Genomic DNA, 21909 nt, shown 5'->3' with positions numbered 1-21909 from the left:
CAAGCAGGCAAACCAGACCTTAGCGATTTTGATAATAAAGTATGGTGGACAGTAAATATGGTATGATTGATTAAATAAATAGGGCTGGTTTGTGGTAGCATACAGCACACAAAGCTTTTAAAAGCATGAACAATATGAACAGGAGTAAAAGAGGAGCATTTTTATTTAAAAGCTAGTCATCACAATAATTCAAATTCAGATATTAAGATTATTGTTGACATTTTAATTAAAAACCCAATAAACGTATGTGACATGAAAAAGATGTGATGAATATTTTTTTATTTTGTGGTATAGGAAACTAATGTGTATATTTATATTTAATAACATTCAAATGCAGAGGAGACATGAGTACTTAATGCTTTATGAATTTTTTAAAAGGGTTAAATAAAATGTCAATTGCAAACTCCTTGGAAAAAGCGCTCTACAAATGTTGTTTAATCAACCTGGCGTGTTCAGCAGAGGACTGTGAGGGCCTGGGGCGCAGGCTGGAGCAGCACACTCATGATTGTTTGGAGAGCCACTTCAGGGCTTGGCACACACAGGTACAGATTTGTCCTTCCTTCTTACGATTCCACTAGATTAAACCGGCCTCTGATTATTCCTTATGTCAGCCTAAATAAAAGTAACTGTGCAGGCTGGTGTCAGGGGGGCCAGTGAAATAATCCCATGGGCTGTTGCAGCACACTTTCTGAGCTGACAGGCACACTGCTCCATTAGAGCCACGAAACAAAATGGAACATGCTACTGCTGGAGGGAAAGTAATTACAGTGTCGGTTAAACTCTCACTGTAAGGAGGATTCCATTGTATGTTATTCCCTAATGCTCCTCAACGGGTTTAGAAATGCTTGCTATGGTTCACATTCATTTGTTGACGTTGTCGTTGCTGAGATTATTAACTATGCTGCTTGACTAAAAAAGACATATGTAAGTCACAACAGGAAGTGGAGTTATTTTGCCAAAGGAAAAAGCTGCAGTTTGCGAAAGTGAGCTAAATCAAAAGCTTGTGCTTTGCTTTCCTTTTTAATCCTTTTTTTATCTTCTTAAACAATTAATAAATGCAGACAATCATTTTGAGTCATCATAGTATCAAGAAAAATAAATAAATTAATTAATAAATAATAATAATAATAATAATAATAATAATAATAATAATAATAATAATAATAATAATAATAATAATAACAAAGAGCACTCAGCTTTGCATAATAAAGCTGTAATTTTATCAAGGAGTTCTGTTGGCACCATAAACCCACAAGAGCAGCTTCAGTGGATTATTTATCAGAATCCTGAGAGATAAAGAGTGTACTTTATTTGAAATAATTAGTTGAAAATGATATACACAAGTCATACATTTGTATATGGCTTTATTCCCCTTTGCCTCATTTTCTTACTGAATACATTTTTAATCACTCTTCGTGTTGATTTTGCTGGTTGGTGAAGACGTTTATGTTTATTAACTACAGGAGGAACGCTTACAACGACTACTACTATGACTATTAATAATAATAATAATGATAATAATTCAAAATAAAGTTAATTGCCAATTGTCTCAATAATTTGCACAGTAATTTTGCATGCTTTTAACAAGGTATACCACATGGCTATTGCTGAGACTACCAGCACCAGTGTGCACTCTGAGCTTGACTGAGACCACCAGCACCAGGTCACGGTGCCCAACACAAACACAGTATTTATCCTTGTGACCGGGTAGCGTCGGCAATGTGACTCAGAGACCAGAGTGCTGTGGTTTATGCGCACATGCGCATTTATTCACAATTACACAAATACAAAAAAAACCAAAACAAACAACCAGCACCGCACCATACCTTCACCATCACAATTCTAAACTAACACCCATGATCACCCTTTTTATACAACTTTTTATTCAATTCACTGACACATTCCGGCGTGTTTTTGCAATATTCCCCACACACCCGTGCACCAGCAGGGCTTTCACCCTGCCACGCTGCCACAATTATCCTGAGTGCCAATGAAAATCCAAACCAGTATTTCCCACGGTGAACCTAGAGAGAAAAAGACAGCCAGGTCACTCAAGTTACTGTATTTCTGCAGAGGAATGGCTGAATTGTGTTTTAACCTTTGTTTTGCCTTAGTCATAAACTGAAACTTGCAGTTCTATTTAATACTTTTCCAGATTATTTAACAACAGTAAAATATGGCATCAATGGTAGCTTGCTGCACTGAAATATGTATACAGTTTACCAAAGTACTGTTGATTTGTAAATTATGTTTGCAGTTCAAGAGCAAGTAGCTTCAAATGTAATTTTATTTATTTTTCACCTTTCCCTATTTATTTATATATAATATTAAACATAATAATAAATACATAGCTTTAATGCAGAGGTAGTCTGATCCAGATTTTCCACTCAGTCACCACTGTACGTTTGGAGGAGGCAGATGCACTCTTGCCTCCTCTGTAGTTATGATTAGCATGTCTATTAGACAATCATATTTTTCCATTTCTTCAGCTGGCTTGCAGGGAATGCTGAGTCTAACAAATAGGCATGCCTCCTCTCCCCTTTTGCCTGTTTTAGCCAATCACTGGATGTGTGCCCTTCCACATTGATGACCTTGGATTGTAGTACTGATGAGTGTGAAAGGAACGAAGCGCGGTAGAAGGACATAATTTGTTATAATTGTAATACAGTGACGTGGTCTTGGAATCTAAATGCTATATCAATGATGTGTACAGTGCATTTTTACACATACACTAGCAGAGTGTAACAGTTAAGATTATTAGAATAAACTATGATGGGCTACTGTTTTATTTTCTCTGCTGGCTAGTGAAGAAAATGTGTTTAACAGCTGAATTGGGGTAAAATGTGAAGAAGATATGAAAGGTTTTATCAGTCAGAATACGATAATAAGATTCTACTTCTGTAGGGGGCTTAACCCTTTGCGGTCCATTGTCGGACCTGGTCCGACATTGCAATTATTCCTATCAGGTCCATTGTCGGACCCTGTCCAACATCAGAAAAGGCCGAGAAAACCATTCAATGGCCGAGTGGGAGTGACAGGAGCCGAGACAAGTCGGAAAAAAAAAAAAGGCGTATCTCATGATTAGTCATACCTGTCCCTGGCATCCCATATGGGCGGCCATAAGGAAACAAGCTGGCTGATACTGCATCAGCGCACAGAGAACATCACGGACATTTGCAGAGCTTTTTTGAGATGTTATAGTAATAGAATAATGACTTGGATCGCATTATTGAGGAGTTTGGTGATAAAATGAGTGATCAGGAGATGATTGATCGGTATGTACGACTATTATTATTATTATTATTATTATTTATTTATTACATAGGTGAAAGCTATAGCGAACGAAAGGGTGGGGCGGGGCTGGAGATGCCTAGTGAGTGCTTTGTTGATATACAGGGCCTTTTAAACCCGTTTGACTGTGGAAAAAAAATACTTTTAAACAGCGCATCTAAAATTAACTGCGCGTGTGAAAATAAATTGGACCTGACGTGCCTGAGACGCACTGAATAAATGGACTGCAAAGGGTTAAGGGGACTCCTAGCCCTCTGCCTTTTTTCTGCCTCTCCATTTGTTTTGGCCACCAGCCGCCACTGATACATTGTTGTAAAATGCAGTCACAAAAAAAAAAAAAACGTATAAACATTTAATAGTGTTTTGTCAGATTTTTCATTCGATAATGCTTTGTTTATATTAGAAAAAATGCTTTAAAAATGTACCATGGCACACTAGTGCAGCAATCGTTTATCCATACTTGCCCAATGCCCATGCTATGGATTTATCGTGGTTTACTGAATACACATACTTACACTCCGAGCCATCATACTTGCATGGATACTTGGATCATACTCAGAAGTGAGTGGGTCAAAAAAAAGTGCCATTTTGTGACTCTCAGAAAGTGACCTGACAGTGATTTAAAGTAAGATTTTTTTGAAATTCAATCAGCTTTGTGCTATTTGGCATACTCATAATGGATACTTGTTTATATTAATTACTCAACTCACCTTAACTTTTACCACAGTAAAATTTGATAAGTGTTGACCCCTCATTGGTTGCCTTTTCAGCAAGGTTACAGGGTTAATAATCTTTTACAGCTTTCCACGTGAGCTATCTGTCAAAAAGCTAAGAGCAGTGATGGAAAAGAAGCAATTAACCCCATGTGTCTGGCTATAGAAATTGTTAATTAAATGGGAGGTGTTGAGAAATGCTGTGTGACAGATGTGTGTGTTCACCGTTCACTGCTATACATAAGCCATTGCCTGGCCTTTCTAGCGCGCTTTATTTCCTTACTTTGCTAGGAATGCTGTTTATGTATGATGTATGTATGTATGTATGTATGTATGTATGTATGTATGTATGTATGTACAGTATGTGCATGACTTAATCTTAAATACAACATCTCCATCATTGCCTTGTTTCCTAACCTCATGCTGATGGCACTCTGGGCCCATATTCAGCTTTCTGCAGCAACTAATATCCCTTTCCAATTAATGAGCTATTGCTAAGCTAAGCTTTGCAGCTTCTGAGATCCAAAGAGAATCTAAAATGATATGGCATCAAGGAAAACAATTGTTTATCTTAAAAGTCTAGAAGTGCCCTAGTATTTTACTAAGTTTGCAGCAAGTGGACAGCAATTTGTGTGAAACCGTTTGTATTCCATTCAAGAGTCTGACCTTAGTTGTACTTTAATCAATCAAGAAAGAATGCTCTTTGCAATCAGACCTCCACAAAGGATATGAGCGTGTTACTGGAGGTAAACTAAACTGTACCTTTGTTTCCACAGGGTGTTTCTGTGTGAGAATAAGGATCATCGGTATCGAGGAGTCACAGCCAGCATGAATATGAACATGGACATGCCTATGAATATAAACACGAAGGAGGGAAAAGTGTCTGAAGGGGGTCTCAATGTCACACTGACTATCCGGCTACTAATGCATGGAAAGGTAAATTACTCCACAAGTGTAACTGGAGTTTACAACAAATCATTATTGAATACTGTTGGAAGCACATCTGATGCACATTATTTTTTAAGGAATCCCAAAAATGTACCGTATCACCAATTGACATGAAGGGGATCTTAATAGTCTTAATAGTTCATACAAGTTAATTAATCAGTAAACACAGAGAGCTAATGCTTGTGAATGAAATTATCTGTACAAAATAATGGATGGCACACTATTACCTGTTAGGTAATATATAGGAAAACAGTTAAAGTCCTTAATGAAATACAAGGTCAGTTATCTAACAGATAATATCTGCTGCAGAGGATATTGTTGCTATAATGAGCTGAAAAACATTTTTGTGTGTTAAGATATTTTTTTTTTTTATGGCTTTGCTTGTTTCTTTTGAACTAGTGTAGCGCTCTTCCCCATGTCAGAATGAAAGTGTTATCAGTGGGAATGGCTTACAAGCCGTGCTGGAATTCAAGTTTAACGACTACGCCACTGGGGGTTTACGCCCCCAGAAATGGTATATAGTTTTATATATATATATATTTATGGGTCCCATGCGCAAATTATTTTAATCTGGCACAGATCAGCAACACTGCACACATACACCAGAACACAAGAAATATAATGGTAAAAAAGATGCAGGAAGCCACTTCTTTCTTTATTTTGCAAAGTAAATAATACAAGGAGCTCTAATATCCCCAGCAGCACGACCAGTTCCCAATTAGCTACAAGGAGGAAGGCACCTATTAAATGCTATGCTTTACCTAGATGGAACCCCAATCTAAATCACCACGACCTTTGATTACAGGGGCTAGTACCCAACCTATCCCCTTTCTGGTAGCAGCCCGACACACACCCCACAAAACCTAGTCTTACAAAGATCCTGCTCAGTAAAATATAAACTATTCCAACCACAAAAAGGCAACTATTTCTTTAAAAGTCAATAAAAGCGGACAAAATATTTTAAACACAAAAACAAAAAATAACTAAAATCAAGTTGCTTGTTACAACCCTGACCTTAAAATCATAAAATGTTTCTTTCTTTCTGTTTTAAAAGTTATAGATCAGCCAGCCCACACCAACCCTTATACATCACATTTAATGCTTGACATTCCCCTTTACATCCACTATTATTCACTTCACATTAGTTTACCCCCGAGGATCTGCAAATAGACAATTCATTTAGACCGGATACAAGCTTGTCAGCGAGATCCTGCAGCAGATCAAACTTTCACAGTGGGGCGGGCTCTCTCTTAGTCAGACAGGCATATACATAAAGGGTTGCATATCATGGCGTTGATCTTAATAAAAACAGAAGCACAACCTGAGTCACGCATTGAAGCAGTCTCTGCATTTTTTAATTATTTCTTAAAATAATCACCAACACAATCTTACAATAAAATACAAGCAAACCCAATCCCAAAAGTACTGTAATTACCCTGGGTCTGCTTTAGTAGAGCGTTCTGGAATGTTCTTTGGCCCAGAGCCAAATTAGTTACAACCAGCAGGTGTTCAGTGATGTCAGAGATGGGAGAATTGCCACCAATTGGGAGGACGGTTTGCAGCGCGAGCGGGACCCTATTGCAACACTATTGTAACACTATTGTAAGGAGGCTGTGTGGTCCAGTGGTTAAAGAAAAGGGCTTGTAACCAGGAGGTCCCCGGGTTCAAATCCCACCTCAGCCACTGACTCATTGTATGACCCTGAGCAAGTCACTTAACCTCCTTGTGCTCCATCTTTCGGGTGAGATGTAATTGTAAGTGACTCTGCAGCTGATGCATAGTTCACACACCCTAGTCTCTGTAAGTCACCTTGGATAAAGGCGTCTGCTAAATAAACAAATTAAAAAAATAAAAAAATAACAAAAAAGAGGGTTGAAAGTCTGTACATGCTTGGGATAGGTGGCTGGTGTACCAGGGGCGTGGCCTGGACAGTGGGGATAAATAGAGGAGTGAGGACATTGGCAGAAAGAGAGAGAGAGGAGAACGAGACTAAAGAGACTGAAGAAGAACCGAGGACAGCTAGAGAGAAGAGGGACTAGAGAGCCAAGAAAACTACTAAAAGAGACTGCACTTAGCCTACAGTGTGCTATAGTGTGAGGTGTTTCTTTTGTTTTCACAGTCTGAGTATCACTACGCTGCTCAGCTGTAGCTGTACCATTGGCTTGTAAAGCAGCGAGTTTACTTACCGAGCAGAGTCCCTGATATAAGAAACTGCTGCATTCGAGAACCTGCAATACACTGAGTGAGCCTGCCTTCATTTTCCACGCGACGCTACAGTACTTTTAAAAGCGCAGTAAAAATAAACAAATAAAACACAGCATTACCTTAATAAAAACAGAAGCATAACCCAAGTATTGAAGCAGTCTCTGGCTGCACTACATGATGCTTTTAAACTACGCGGGGGGAAATTGAAAGAAGGCACTCCCGCTAATCCTGCGTCAATCATTGTGACAGACAACAACAAGGCTTACATGAAACACCAATGTAAAGTCACTTTATAGGGCGTTGGGCCACTATGGTATCCCGCTCTGTGTTCTCAAAACTGACTGCTCACGCCCCAGGTTGAAATTTGCAGTCAATTGATCTGCAGTTGCTCGCCTGTTTTGCCTTGCACTTCGAATTAATGCACAGATATCGCGATCCTGGAGTACGCGCTTCCGCCCACTGTTGCCCTTTGCTGATGATGTCTTTCCCTCGGAGTTCCATGCCGACATCACCTTAGACACCGTTGCTCGTGAAACATCAGCAAGTTGAGCTATCTTGGTCACTGAAGCTCCTGCCAAGCGCGCCCCAACAATCACCCCTCTTTCATAGTCACTGAGGTCATAATTATAGGCAACCAGGCATGTCTAGCATTTTTATACATGACCCTAAGCATGCTTGGATGTTATTTGCTTAATTAACGCATGAGCCACACCTGTGTGGAAGCCCTTGCTTTCAATATACTTGGTTTACCCAGGTGTTTCCATTTTTTTTGTCCACTACCTGTACATCACACTCCTGGGATACTTGCACAGGGAGGTCCAAACAAATATAGGGCTCAAAATGTAAATATAATACAAAAAATAAAGTGCAAAATAAAGAAATCATATCAATGTGTGTAATCAAAAAATACATACAAAAATGTCTACAAATATAAAATATATTTAAATGTGCATACAAGTGACCCCCTTACACTAGCTAGCAATTGGGTGCTTGAATGAAAATTTGACTGAATGAAACTTTACAGGCATTTGGTGTTAGATTGCTCTACTTAGATATGATCCAAAATGTTTATGATTTTACACTGAACAAAAATATAAACGCAACATGTAAAGTGTTGTTCCCATGTTTCATGAGCTGAAATAAAAGATCCCAGAAATTTTCCATACGCACAAAAAGCTTATTTCTCTCAAATTTTGTGCACAAATTTGTTTACATCCCTGTTAGTGAGCATTTCTCCTTTGCCAAGATAATCCATCCACTTGATAGGTGTGGCATATCAAGAAGCTGATTAAACAGCATGATCATTACACAGGTGCACCTTGTGCTGGGGACAATAAAAGGCCACTAAAAAATGTGCAGTTTTGTCATACAACACAATGCCACAGATGTCTCAAGTTTTGAGGGAGTGTGCAATTGGCATGCTGACTGCAGGAATGTCCACCAGAGCTGTTGCCAGAGAAATGAATGTTCATTTCTCTACCATAAGCCGCCTCCAACGTCGTTTTAGAGAATTTGGCAGTACGTCAAACCGGCCTCACAACCGCAGACCACGTGTAACCACACCAGCCCAGGACCTCCACATCCAGCTTCTTGACCTGCGGGATCATCTGAGACCAGCCACTCGGACAGCTGATGAAACTGTGGGTTTGCACAACCGAAGAATTTCTGCACAAACTGTCAGAAACCGTCTCAGGGAAGCTCATCTGCGTGCTCGTCGTCCTCACCAGGGTCTTGACCTGACTGCAGTTCGGCGTCGTAACCGACTTCAGTCGGTAAATGCTCACCTTCGATGGCCACTGGCACGTTGGAGAAGTGTGATCTTCACGGATGAATCCCGGTTTCAACTGTACCGGGCAGATGGCAGACAGCGTGTATGGCGTCATGTGGGCGAGCGGTTTGCTGATGTCAACGTTGTGAACAGAGTGCCCCATGGTGGTGGTGGGGTTATGGTATGGGCAGGCATAAGCTACGGACAACAAACACAATTGCATTTTATCGATGGCAATTTGAATGCACAGATACTGTGACGAGATCCTGAGGCCCACTGTCGTGCCATTCATCCGCCGCCATCACCTCATGTTTCAGCATGATAATGCACGGCCCCATGTCGCAAGGATCTGTACACAATTCCTGGAAGCTGAAAATGTCCCAGTTCTTCCATGGCCTGCATACTCACCAGACGTGTCACCCATTGAGCATGTTTGGGATGCTCTGGATCAACGTGTACGACAGCGTGTTCCAGTTCCCGCCAATATCCAGCAACTTCGCACAGCCATTGAAGAGGAGTGGGACAACATTCCACAGGCCACAATCAACAACCTGATCAACTCTATGCGAAGGAGATGTGTCGTGCTGCATGAGGCAAATGGTGGTTACACCAGATACTGACTGGTTTTCTGATCCACGCCCCTACCTTTTTTTTAAGGTATCTGTGACCAACAGATGCATATTTGTATTCCCAGTCATGTGAAATCCATAGATTAGGGCCTAATGAATTTATTTCAGTTGACTGATTTCCTTATACAAACTGTAACTCAGAAAAATCTTTGAAATTGTTGCATGTTGCGTTTATATTTTTGTTCAGTGTAGATAATCATTGTTTTCATTAAAGTATCCTTTGGATTTTTAATACAGTTTAAGTATTTTAACATATATAACATGTATCTTTGGAAAGTGCATAAATGTATAAGCTTTGACCTTTTCCTGGGACAATCTTTCAGGTAATACTCGGCATCAAAGTCCTCTAAAATGATCCATTAGGATAAAATAATTTGTTCTTTCAGCTGGTTGTGCTAACCTGTTCAAGTGCACTACTACAATAGACATGCTCAACAAATACATACAGACTTACATACATACAAACATACATATATTATTGTTGATACTAAAAAGACAAAAAACATTCTACAAGCCCAGAGGCCTTCTTTGAGTTATCCATACCCTCTGGTTCATTGCTGGAGAATCAACTTCTATTTCGGGAACACACTTAAATGTGGCGCTTGTTTCTCATAATCTTATTCAAACTGTTACATAAACCTTTCACATCTCACACTAGCGAGGGCAGCCACTGAAGCACACAGGTTTATCCCAATAGCCTAGGATTAGGAGCTATATATAAGGTTCACATGGTTTATTATCTTAACTAGAGCTCTATACATGACAGTATGTTTTTATACTGCAATTCTAATCCCATTGTTAATAGCTTTGGTGCAGCTCTGAAAAGACTGTACAGAAGAAGGAAATCTGACTTTGCAATGTTAGTTATCCAAAATATGTGTTCTCTTCCATCAAACTGCTTTGTCACTATTTTATATAGCATGAAGGCATTGACTAGTCAAAACGTTTAGAATTTTAGTATTACTATACACTTTATATAGCTGTGTCACTCCTCCCATTTCCAACACCGTTCCACCTGAGCCTGGCTGCCTTTGATTTGTTGTGTGTTTGTGTTGTGTGGGGGGGGTATGCTTGTGTTCTCTGAGATACTGGGATTTTAACACATAGGTTAGCATTGGTGTTTTATTTTTTTTATTTAGTGCTTTGTACCACTGCAAAAGCACTGTAAGTTTATTTTAAAAAGTTAAAAAGAAGCCAAGCAAATCTGAACATGGTGTAAAAACATGAAAAAGCATATCAGATATATTATAATTCACGGGGCAGGAACCAGGGGAGAGGAAGGGAGTGTTTTGCAACCTGAGATTCAAGGCTCGACTGAGAGAGCCTTCCCTATCGGGGAATCGTTATAGGGTCGACCCTCAGAGGATGGAATGGATCATACAAAGCCTTGAGGAAGAAAAGAATCTGAAATAACACAAATAATTGTTAGTTATGGGACTTGAGCACTAAGAGTAAGAGAGCCACGTCCCAGGAGGGTAAAGGAGGAAGTAAGACAGATTACTTGAGGCACATGAGCTGTGAAAGAATAGTGTGGCCGGTGGTCCCCTCTGACCACAAAAAGAACCTGCAGAGTTACTGGGACTCCAGGTCGGGGAAGTGAGAGTCACTATCCCACCAAAAGAATGACCACCGGCATCCTGCTGAACCGGCACCTGTGAAGACAAACAAAGACCGCGTGCCAATGTATAACATAAAAGCAAGAAAAGACCAACAATGACAACAAAGACAAACAGTGACAAACAAAATAAATAAAAATGGATGGTTAGTTGAACAAGCTATGTGTCGGCCATCGCTCAGCACAGAGGAAAAGACCCTTCTATTAGGGGAAAAACTCTGGTAGTCCTGGCGGAGAGGGCGCCCCTAATCTGGGCATACTAGCTATTGACTGGTGAGCTGCAATAATATTATTAAGTGATCGGATGTAGGAATTGACTGCTGAAGGCGGCCAACGTCCCATTGTCTTGATCAGGTGATGGCTGATGCGGGCTCTGGCTGCTGAAGAGGCTGCGGCAATCCTGAAGGAATGTGTGGTGTAGAATAGGGAAGAAAGACCTGCTCTGGTGACGAGAGCGTAGAGGTGGGAAGAGAACCAGTGTCTGGTAATGATGCTTTTGGAGCAATCAATGAAGAAGGGGTCTAAGGAACTGAAAGGTATTTTAATAGATATGAACTTAGTTAGAGAGGAGAAAGGGCAGAGAGGGGAATCTATCTTTGATACTTGGATGAATTGACCTTGGCGGAGTTGGTCTGTCTTAGATGCTCTCAAGAAGAGGATGTAATGTACATCTGGAACTAGAGAGAGGTCACAGGAGCGGATGCCTATGGCTGGGAAATTGGATGATGAGGGGACTGTGAATTCTGAACTTCTCAAAAATCCAAAGGCGGCGGTTGGACACTTTGCTTCCATGAAGATGCCGTCGAATGGATTGAAACATCCTGACCTGAGAATTTATATCAAGGTAGAGAGGATTTCGGTTGTTATAGGAAGTCTGGAAGGAGATGCAGGAGGGAGGATCTTGGTCATTCCTCAGAGTCTCAGATGTACTGCTGGGATGGAGAGATGGGTCGGCAAGGGGATGGACACGCTGTGGAAGTGGAGGTTTTTATAGAGGTTGGAGATAAATGCAGTGTGTCCTGAGCATGAATGATGAAAGCTACGATCCAGTTTTTGTTAAAGGGTGTGGGGGATATCCTGTTCTGAGCGCAGAAAGTAGAGAAGGTTGCCCAGCCTGTTGCATAAGAGGAGCGGGTGGAGAGAGGGCTGCTAACATATAGGTTCTTGCTGATAGGAGAAGGTTGGAGAGGGTTGGGTTTGTGCTGGGATGACTGCATTATTGTAGATGCTCGGAAGATGCAAGCTTGGATGATGAAATTGTGGGAAACTGATATCCGAACAATTAAAGATGAGCTGCTGGAACTTCATTTGTTGATTGTTCCAGTGTTGCAGCAAGTTGTACCACATTCTGATGTCTAGAGAGATGAGATGCCGACCATCCTATGTGTTAGTTAATACAGGATTGATCAGCGGTTTGCTACTACCATGTCTGCTTGGAATGGAAAAGATGAACTCACATTCAGAGATTTGGGTTTTCACAACTCCTAATAATGGAACTCCTTAACTCATAATCAAGACAGATTTCCAGTCTCGTACCATGTCTCTCACCATGTATTAATGTTTGTAGTATTTGAGAGAATAAGCGGACATATTAGATGGGAGTTAGTGTTAGCCTGACTGTGTAAATGCTGCCACGATCCAAGTATTGGAGGAAAGCTGGAGCTTTGGAAGCTCTGGAGGAGGGTTTCTTGCTTCTGAAAGATATTTTTAAGTGAGAATCCAGGCTTTTTCCCAGGTGATTCCGAGGAATTCTAATCGGGCCGATGGTTTATCTTGAGAGTGGGACGCCTACTGAAGAAAACAGGGATCGCTGATTGAAGATTGCTTGAGCGGGGGAGGGGGGGGATCAGAAGGTTGGGATATAAGGAGAAAGTTGTCTTCCCCGCGGATCCCGAACAGTTGTTGGAGGGAGGGAAGAATGGGCATGATTTAAAAGCGTCTAATATCCGCTTTTGTGAGCCAGGCGCTGTGGCCTGCTGCTTTGATGGATTTAATAGCATTGGAAGCTGTAATGTAAAGAAGGGAGAATTGATCGTGGGGAATTAGTCCATTGAGACTGGAGTGGAACTGCCTCCCAGGGCGGAAAGATCGATGATTAGGAGTTTTTCCCAATATATTTTGGGGCTAATCCTGAAGATGGAGAAAGGAGCTGGGAAGGGGCTGGCCATGAATTCTTTGTCCATCTCTACTTGAATTAGAAACTCAGTGATTCTGAGTTCGGAGGAAGCAGAACGAAGATTTTTGCATATGAATGGCATTACGGGAGATTACGAAGGGGGTCAACCAAGGCTTTTAAAGTGGGGCGAGTCTGTGACCGCGGGGCGGTGCAGAGCATCTGTGACCGCAGGCGGTGCAGAGCTGTGTGTGTGTCTGTGACTGCGGGGCCTGTGTGGTACTTGGCTATCTTCTATTACTTGCCTTCGGATCAACGGGGATAAGGCGTGACGTCAGATGGTGGATGCTGATTGGGAGCCTGAAGCAGACGCTGTAACCAGGTTGTACTCTGTAATGCTGATTGATCAGGGCAGGGCCAGAGCTGCCTGGGCTGGGGTGAGCAATAGAGCCGCTTTGGATCACCGGGGAAGTTAACAGTAATTGTTATGATATTCCATGATCCATCTCACTAATAATACAGTTTAAGCAACATAAAATATGTGTGAGCGCAAGTAGGATACTTTGTTTATTAAGCCTATGAAATCTGAAGAACCCTCTGACACTAACATTTAAGATAAGCAGACTCCTTTTTTATCTATGGGATGCAGGTGCATTGGCTTTCACATTACTGTAAAACCAATAATAAAATATAGGAGGTACAGGCATGCCTCTGGTTAACTTTCCCCCCTTTCCTTCACGCACCCTTAAACTTCCATTCATGGTTATTGTGGAAGTGCAGTAGCCAATTTCATGAGAAAATGTGATTTAAAAAAAAAAATTAACTTCAGAGTTGAGCGACAAAACCTGTGTGTATAAAATGTATTTGAGTAGTAATTCCGATTTTGGAAATGCCAGTAGAAGTGCCCTTGTTACTCAAACAGTGATTCTGCTCCCAGAGATAGACAAGGTGGACTCTGTGTTAATAGTCCATTACTGGCACAACACAAAAATAAATAAAAAAAAACCTCAAGGTTCTTACAAAAACTGCATTCTCAGGGTTAAAGCATTTTTTCTAATATTGTGATTTACTTTTTTTTTTTTTTTAGGAAGTCGGAAGCATTATTGGAAAAGTAGGTACACTTATCTGGTATCTTTAATTTATTTTGATAAGAGACAACACCCCCGCCAACGTTTTCCTTCTAACTTTGATGTGTTTTTTTTTTTTCTCAGAAAGGGGAAACAGTTAAAAAGATGAGAGAAGAGGTAAGTAATTTTAATTGTGTGTTCTGCAATTCTAGAGAGACAGGATTTAAAAATGTCAGATTGACATGACAATCATTCTCAGGGTGATCCAAACAAATATAGTTTGATGACATTGAGTTTGTGGCATTTCTCATATTGTTTCATGCAATTTTGAAAGCAACACCCATACAATTGTATTTGGTGTTTTTTTTCTCTTCCTGAAAATAAACTGAACGAATTATGTTTCAGAGTAAATAACTTTGAAAATCTGGCCCATAATTTTATACTGAAATATGCTATTGCTGCAATCCGATCCCATCAACATTTAATTGGATCACTCATAAGTGCCCTATGCTTGTTTAAATCCAAATGCAAATGTAATAAAACTTAACTAAACCTCTCAATTTACCAGAGTGGTGCTCGAATCAACATTTCAGAAGGATCCTGCCCAGAGAGGATTGTCACAATTACCGGCCCCACAGATGCCATTTTCAAAGCCTTTTCCATGATTGCACTTAAGTTTGAAGAGGTAAGTACAGTAAATCAAACCTTTTTTTTCCCATAGTGAAATAATTTGAATATTTCTGTGGTTTGTCGAATAAATGCTACATAAAAACAGACAGTCATGCCTTGATGTTCTGACCTAATGTTTCCCAAACTACAAGTAAATTACTTTTATCCTGAATAATGCTTGTAGCACTGACACTAATAGACAACTTAGCTGTAGTTTGTAGACTTGTTTTGTAAGTGGTTGTAAGTGATTAAGGGCTGCTGTTAAGAATATTTCTTAATTAGAGGCGTGCTGCAAAATAAAAATTGTGTGTTTCTTTGTGGCAAAGTGCCCACCCCTTTATATTTATTTATGTATGTTTTATTATTATTATTATTATTATTATTATTATTATTATTATTATTGTAGTTTTATGCAGTTATTATTGCAGTTATTATTTTGAGATGATGGCAAAAAGCTGTGCGTTTGTTTTGTAAGTTTTTAAAACCTTGTGCAGCAGGTGACCATCTCCCAAGTTAATTCATTGATTAATTGTTGCTAATCGGGAGATGGTCACCTGTATAAAAACCTGCAGCTTTTCTGCACTCGAGGAGAGAGAGTGTTCAGGGAGTAATGAACGGGAGTTAAGGAGAGGAGAAATAGAGGTAAAAGAAAAGCGAAAACAACTGCTATTGGAACCGCCAGCACAATATTTGTTAGTATAATTGTTTGTTTGTTTGTTTTGTTTGACCAATGTGCCCTTTTGTTTCTGTCTTTTGTTTTGTTTAAATATTTTGTTTTATTATTTAAAAAACGTGCTGAGCGTCGGTTGCGCTTCAGTTTTGCCCAGCCCTTCTTTGTTTATACTTTGCTCCTTCCTGGTCCGTGACATCACTGCAACCACTCTGCCACATTCTTATATAGGAATAACGATGCCCATAGAATGTCATAAGACACATCTAAATTTGAGCAGATTTATTGTGCAGATTGTTTTGTGAGTAACAGAATGAAACCTACATCTACATCTATTAAAGACATTTAGAATTACATTTTAGTATTAAAGTAATTTCAAAAATAAATCTTACCTACTTTACAATTATATTATCTACATAGGTCTCAAGTGATCAGTTTTTAAAGAAACACATCTTATAGCATTTTAAAACCCACTAGGTTCTCCACTAGGTTAAAGAAAGCATCATGCTTCCATGCCTTTCTCTTGCACTTTCTGGCTCATTTCACCTCAGCAGTGTCTTCTGGGTAAAAGCATATTGCTTGCTGAAAACTTGACAGCCAATAGGGGAAGAAGCTAGTTGGTTAATGACAGGAAAGAAGCTGCTGAAGGAGTAGGGGCAAATGCAGAGCCTATATTGTATAAAGCATTGCATATTTCAGTTTTATTTTCGATTTTAACACAAACCTCAAAAAGAGATACAATAGCTTCACATCAAAGATATTACAGGGTCATGTGTGAAACATAGTTTATAGTTCATGTGTTACTAAAATAGATTTTGCCACAAACTACATCACTTTTCTTTCAATGGTATTCACTTTTCTGCACACTAGCATTTGGATGACAGAGACTCATACATTTGCTAATGTTGCTTTCTTTCTATTGCATTCTGTAAAGTATCCACTGTCATAACGTTGTTACTGTTTTTACTTTTATACACATCATTATAGGGATGACCTAAGACCAGCCGACAGTTTCACTTTTGTCATTCTTTTGTTTAAGGATTTGTAAAAAGTGCCATGTCTCCTATTGTTTTTTTGAGTTTGTCATTCTTTGAATCACTTGCCAATGGCCAATTAAATGTTGGCCTTAATACTGCAGAACAAATTTTGTCTGTTTAAAAATGTCCAAAATGAACGCTTATGGGTGATGGAGTAAACCAAAAATCAACAGTACGAAGGTCACTCTTGAAATCAGGACTTAAAGGCTGTGTTGCAGTAAGAATACCTCGTTAAGAAAGGGGAACAAGACTAAAAGGCTGAAATATGCACAAGAACACAGAAATTGGACAATGGAACAATGGTCAAAGCTGCTTTGGACTGTTGATGGATGGACAACGACACCTGTGCCTTCTGCCAGTTCTGTTGTCAATTTAACGTTTGTCTTCTTTCTATTCCTTAAGGATATTATCTTCAAGTATTGCTCATCCTTGTTAGACAGCTTTATTATATATATATATATATATATATATATATATATATATATATATATATATATATATATATATATATATATATCTATGACTTATTTAATTTTCAATACATGCAGCCCCTTTCTAACACATGCAGTCATCTTGTCATTTTGTACATAAACAGGTTCCTGTCCTGTTAAGACCATTGTTAAGGAAATAGAAAACACCTTTCTAGCCTATAGCACCGTTCTGTGATCATAACGTCAAAACAGCAGGGAGCCCCGGAATCGAAATGTGTAGGCGGGAAGAAAAGAGAGATTTCTGTTCACTGATCACAGTAAATCCTGAGGAAAATAGTGATTTTTGAGTTTTGTCACAGACACGAAAAAAAACCAAACAACAACAACATGCAGAGTACACTAAAAGTGCCTGCGGTGGTGGAGTTCACTTTTAATAATTATAGTCGACCAGGAGAAAAACAAGCAGACTGCATCCTACCAGCATTGTAAAGCGACAAAATGAATAAACTGCATTCAAAATAGAGAGTACCATGGGATTGAAACTTCAGTCCTGTCCTATCAAAAATGTTCCTGTCCCATCCCATCCCATGAAAGAGTAATCATTTCCAATCCTGTCCAAATTTTTCCTGTCCCGTCCCGTCCTGTAACTTTTTTTTTTTCAATTCCCATCCCATCCTGTCTTGTCAAAATAAATCCAGTCCCATCCCATCCAGTGATGAATAGAGATCAACTATTATTTGGAGGTACAGATATTTTCGTATTCATGTATAAAATTTGGGTTTATACGGTTTTGCATTAAACACTACCGGTATACTACTAGTAATTTGTTTTTAGTTTTTGTTTTTACAGAAAAAAATACAGTGCAAGCACAGGGTCTTTATAAGCACAATGTGCAATATAATGAAATAAATTCGGTGCAATATATAAATTCGGTAATATAAAAACAACTATTTAGAGTTTTGTGCAGCATTTTCAGTTTCTAAATCGGTTACTAAGCAACCCGGATCAGAGATTTTAGTATGTCTATGCCACAATAAACTGTCAGTGAAATACAGTATTACAAACTATTAATTCATTAAAAACATAAATAAACAACAAAAAACATGGTATTGAAATAATATTTCATAAACATTCAGGGAGTATCCATCATGTATTTATTTATTAAAAATCGTAGTATTATACTTACCACTTCATCATAGCGCCGAAGCAGTACCTCCAGAAAATAGTAGCTGCTACGGCCAAATCATAGCCTTTGACATCTCTACATTATGATTTGCACATCCTTAATATACTGTACATATGTATATAGAGATAGATATGTTATTCATGCCCGTAGAAATCCACAACGTTCGGTTATTCTGCTAGTAATAATTCATGTATCAATATTGTTAACTAAAGGACTGACATAACCTATACAATTATGGGTAATATGAAATATTTTAAATATCAATCTATGTTAAACGTAAGGGTTTTTATTAATCATTCCGTGTTGCCAAGACACTGATTGTCCTGGTCCGTCCGCGTTGGTGTTGTCGGAGTCTCCGAGTTTGACCCTTCTGATTCGGAGGCATACGACTCGAATTGATACGGGAGACAATCCCTGTTTTCTCTCTCTACATCAGATCCATCACTACATAATTCACATTCATAAGAGGTGTCTGAAACTGATAAAATTAGGCTACTCTCACTTTCACTGTCGTGGTCAGCCATACTGGCAGATGCAAGGAGCCTGAGGTCACAGTCTCCTGGTCCCACACCAGGAAATGGAGATCGCCCTCCGTGTATTTACGGGTATTATTTGATTAATTGTAGCGTGATTAAACATAATTTGGTAAAATTAATGTGATTATATGTTCAAGTGAGACCTGTTAATATTACTTTGTATGTTTATGGTAACAGTCATGTTCCATGTCATAGGCTCTTTTATGACTTTAAAGAGCAAAAAACACTCTTCCTGTCTGTTGGTGGCAGAGTAGTCCCATTCCTTCACATTCCCGGAAGCTTAAATCCCGTTCTTGCCCGTCTTGACAGGTTTTTTTTTTATTTCCCAGTCCCGCCCGTTGCTGTGAGCTTCACTCCTGTACCATCCCATCCCGCAAAATTTAACACAATTTTTTTCCCGTACTGCGGGAATCCCGTGGGTCCCGCGGATCCCGTGGAAGTCCTGTCTTCATTTCACTCTCTGATTCAAAACATAGTACCGTTAACTGCCACTAATTTATACTGGTAGGTTTTTAGTTTTTTCAATGGCTAAAATGAGAATCTGAATTGTTTAAAAACTCAGGCACAATGCAACAGCGGTATTTTTCAAAAATGAGTAGGTAATCGATATTCAATATTTAAAAAAATAAAGAAATAATGCCAGGGGAAATTAAACAACATGGCAGAAAAAGCACTGATTAGGAGTTATTTTTCAGGCTTTGTTAGCACACAAATAAAGGTCATGAATGCATCTAAAACGTTTCTAATAAGTACAATTTTGCCTAGTGAAAGCTTGAAAAGTAAATAATTTGGGAAGTATTTGGTGCTCACTATTCTTTTTATTTAATGTATGTATGTATGGTATGTACTTTATCTATTTATTTATGGACACCATATCTCTTAAGGGAGTTGGTGCTTTGTAGCTATTTTTAAATGTCCCTTTAAAACCAATTCTGAATAAAACATTGTTTACAGTACACATTTGTTAAGCTAATGCAAGTACACATTTGTTAAGCTAATGCAAGCTGGGCAGCAGTGTGGAGTAGTGGTTAGGGCTCTGGACTCTTGACCGGAGAGTCATGGTTTCAATCCCAGGTGGGGGACACTGCTGCTGCACCCTTGAGCAAGAGCAGACGTGTGTGACGAAAGCTCCTGCTAAAAATCAATAAAACAGTGTTTTCAACTTTTTATTTTCAAAATCTTTTGATTTATTCTTATTTCTGAAGCAGCAGGGCACTTTTTTTGTTTATCAAAACTTTTATTTAGTGTTTTAAAAACACATTTTATTTCTTTTTTCTTTTGTTCTCCTACACTTGCTTGTTTGCAAGTGTAGGAGGGCAGCCATTTTGGCTTGGTTTTTCCTTTGTTTGTTTTGTTCTTTTAATTTTTACTCCATTTAAATTAGTTTCTTTACTTTGCTTTTTAATTGTGTATTAAAGAGCACGTTCTTTAGTTTATTTTAAAATTATTTTTAATCACTACACTGTTTTAGTTTTTGTTTTAAAAATCATTTATTTTTAATCCCCTGCTTCTGCCTTGTGCAGAGTGGGGGAAGGGCAGGCAAGGAGCACAGGCCATGTGCTCCTTTGTTTGTCCTTAGTTTGTTTGAATTTTGATTTTCTTTTAAGTTTAAAGGTATTTGTTTAGTTTTAAACTTTGATTTATTTTTGAATTTTCCTTTTACCCCTGCACTATTGGAGTGCAGGGGTGTGTGATTTTGTATTTGTTTATTTATTAAAAAATAAACAATACGTTTGTTTGTTACAAAAAAAAAAAAAAAAAAAAAAAAAAAAAACCTTTGTGTTTTTGGTTGTTTTATTTTTATTTGTGTGTGTGTGTGCCCCTGCACTATTGGAGTGCAGGGGTGGGTGTATGAATTTTTATTTTTGTTGTTTTAAAATTAAATAAATAATTTTTGTTTGTTTGTTTTATTTTTTGTTTATTTAATTATTATAAAAAAAAAAAAAAAAAAAAAAAAAACTGTGTTCTGTGTGCCCCTGCACTATTGGAGTGCAGGGGTGTGCAATTCTGTTTGTTTTATTTTGATTTATTGTTTGTTTGTTTTTTAAATAAACAAATAACATTTTTTAAACAATGAGTGGGCAAGCTCCACAGGCCCCGAAAAAATGGGCACAGGTGGCTGCAGGGGAGGCTGCAGCCCCCTTTAAAAATATGACGAGGAGGCACGGGGTCAGGTGCCTCCTCCGAGATACCCTCTCGATAGAGGCCATGGTGAAAGCCATGGCCAAGGTGGTCGGGCCACGCACACCGCTATCGAGAGGGGTCTCGCGGTCGGGGGGATATACGTCCCCATTGAACCCTTGGAGGGGTTGGGCAGCAGGGTCGTCCTTTCTAACGTCCCACCTTTTTTAAAGGACGACCTCCTGAAGCCCCATCTTCAGGCCCTAGGGGAGTTAAAAATGGGCATCCACCCCATCCCCCTAGGGTGCAAGGACCAACCCCTCCGCCACGTGCTGTCCTTCCGACGCCAGGTGACCATCCACCTGGCGGGGAGGGACGCCGTGGAGGGCAACTTTGTGGTCCCCTTTCAGGGGACCAATTATGTAATCTTTTATTCCTCGGAGGAGGTGCGGTGCTTCCACTGCAAGGAGCTGGGGCACCAGAAAAAGAGGTGCCCCAAGCTCCAGCAGGGCGCAAAGCCAACCGCGCCCGCACCGCACCCCTCCGAGTCCACCTCGCCCCCGGGGCCCTCCAAAAGGCCCACAGAGAAGGGGGGCAAAGCAGTACCCGCCCCCCTCCCAGGAACATCTGAGGGGGGAAAGGGAGAGAAGGCCCCCGAGGTGGCCGGACCCTCCGCGCCTCCTGAAAGCGCGTCGGGGGAGAAGGCCGCCGAATGGACCTTGGTCGCCCGCCGCAAGAAGAAGGTGGCGGCCAGGTCCACGGGGGAGGCCAAGCGGGGGGAGACGAAGCCCACCGCCGCACCATCTGGCGGTGGGTCAGGGGGAGTCCCTGATAAGGAGACTCCCCCTACGGCACCCCCCGCGAGGCAGGGCGGCAAAGCCGCCCGTAAAACCAAACACCTCCTCCCCCC

General features: G+C 39.9%; 1 protein-coding gene across 15 annotated transcripts in view; it reads left to right on the top strand.

Moving 5' to 3' along the window:
- Positions 1-21909, top strand: part of LOC117394800 (poly(rC)-binding protein 3-like) — a 407378-nt gene that overhangs the window by 327133 nt on the left and 58336 nt on the right. For all 15 annotated transcript variants that reach the window (XM_059012934.1, XM_059012930.1, XM_034920769.2 and 12 more), the window contains 4 exons: positions 4781-4940; positions 14370-14393; positions 14494-14526; positions 14918-15034. In XM_059012934.1, coding sequence (XP_058868917.1) covers positions 4833-4940; positions 14370-14393; positions 14494-14526; positions 14918-15034 — 282 coding nt within the window. In that variant the 5' untranslated portion in view covers positions 4781-4832. The remainder of the gene's footprint in view (positions 1-4780; positions 4941-14369; positions 14394-14493; positions 14527-14917; positions 15035-21909) is intronic.

Source organism: Acipenser ruthenus, chromosome 3 (assembly GCF_902713425.1).
Source record: "Acipenser ruthenus chromosome 3, fAciRut3.2 maternal haplotype, whole genome shotgun sequence".
Taxonomy (NCBI): Eukaryota; Metazoa; Chordata; class Actinopteri; order Acipenseriformes; family Acipenseridae; genus Acipenser; species Acipenser ruthenus.
The sequence above is the reverse complement of the archived record's forward strand: the minus strand, read 5'-3'. Positions and strand labels throughout refer to the sequence as shown.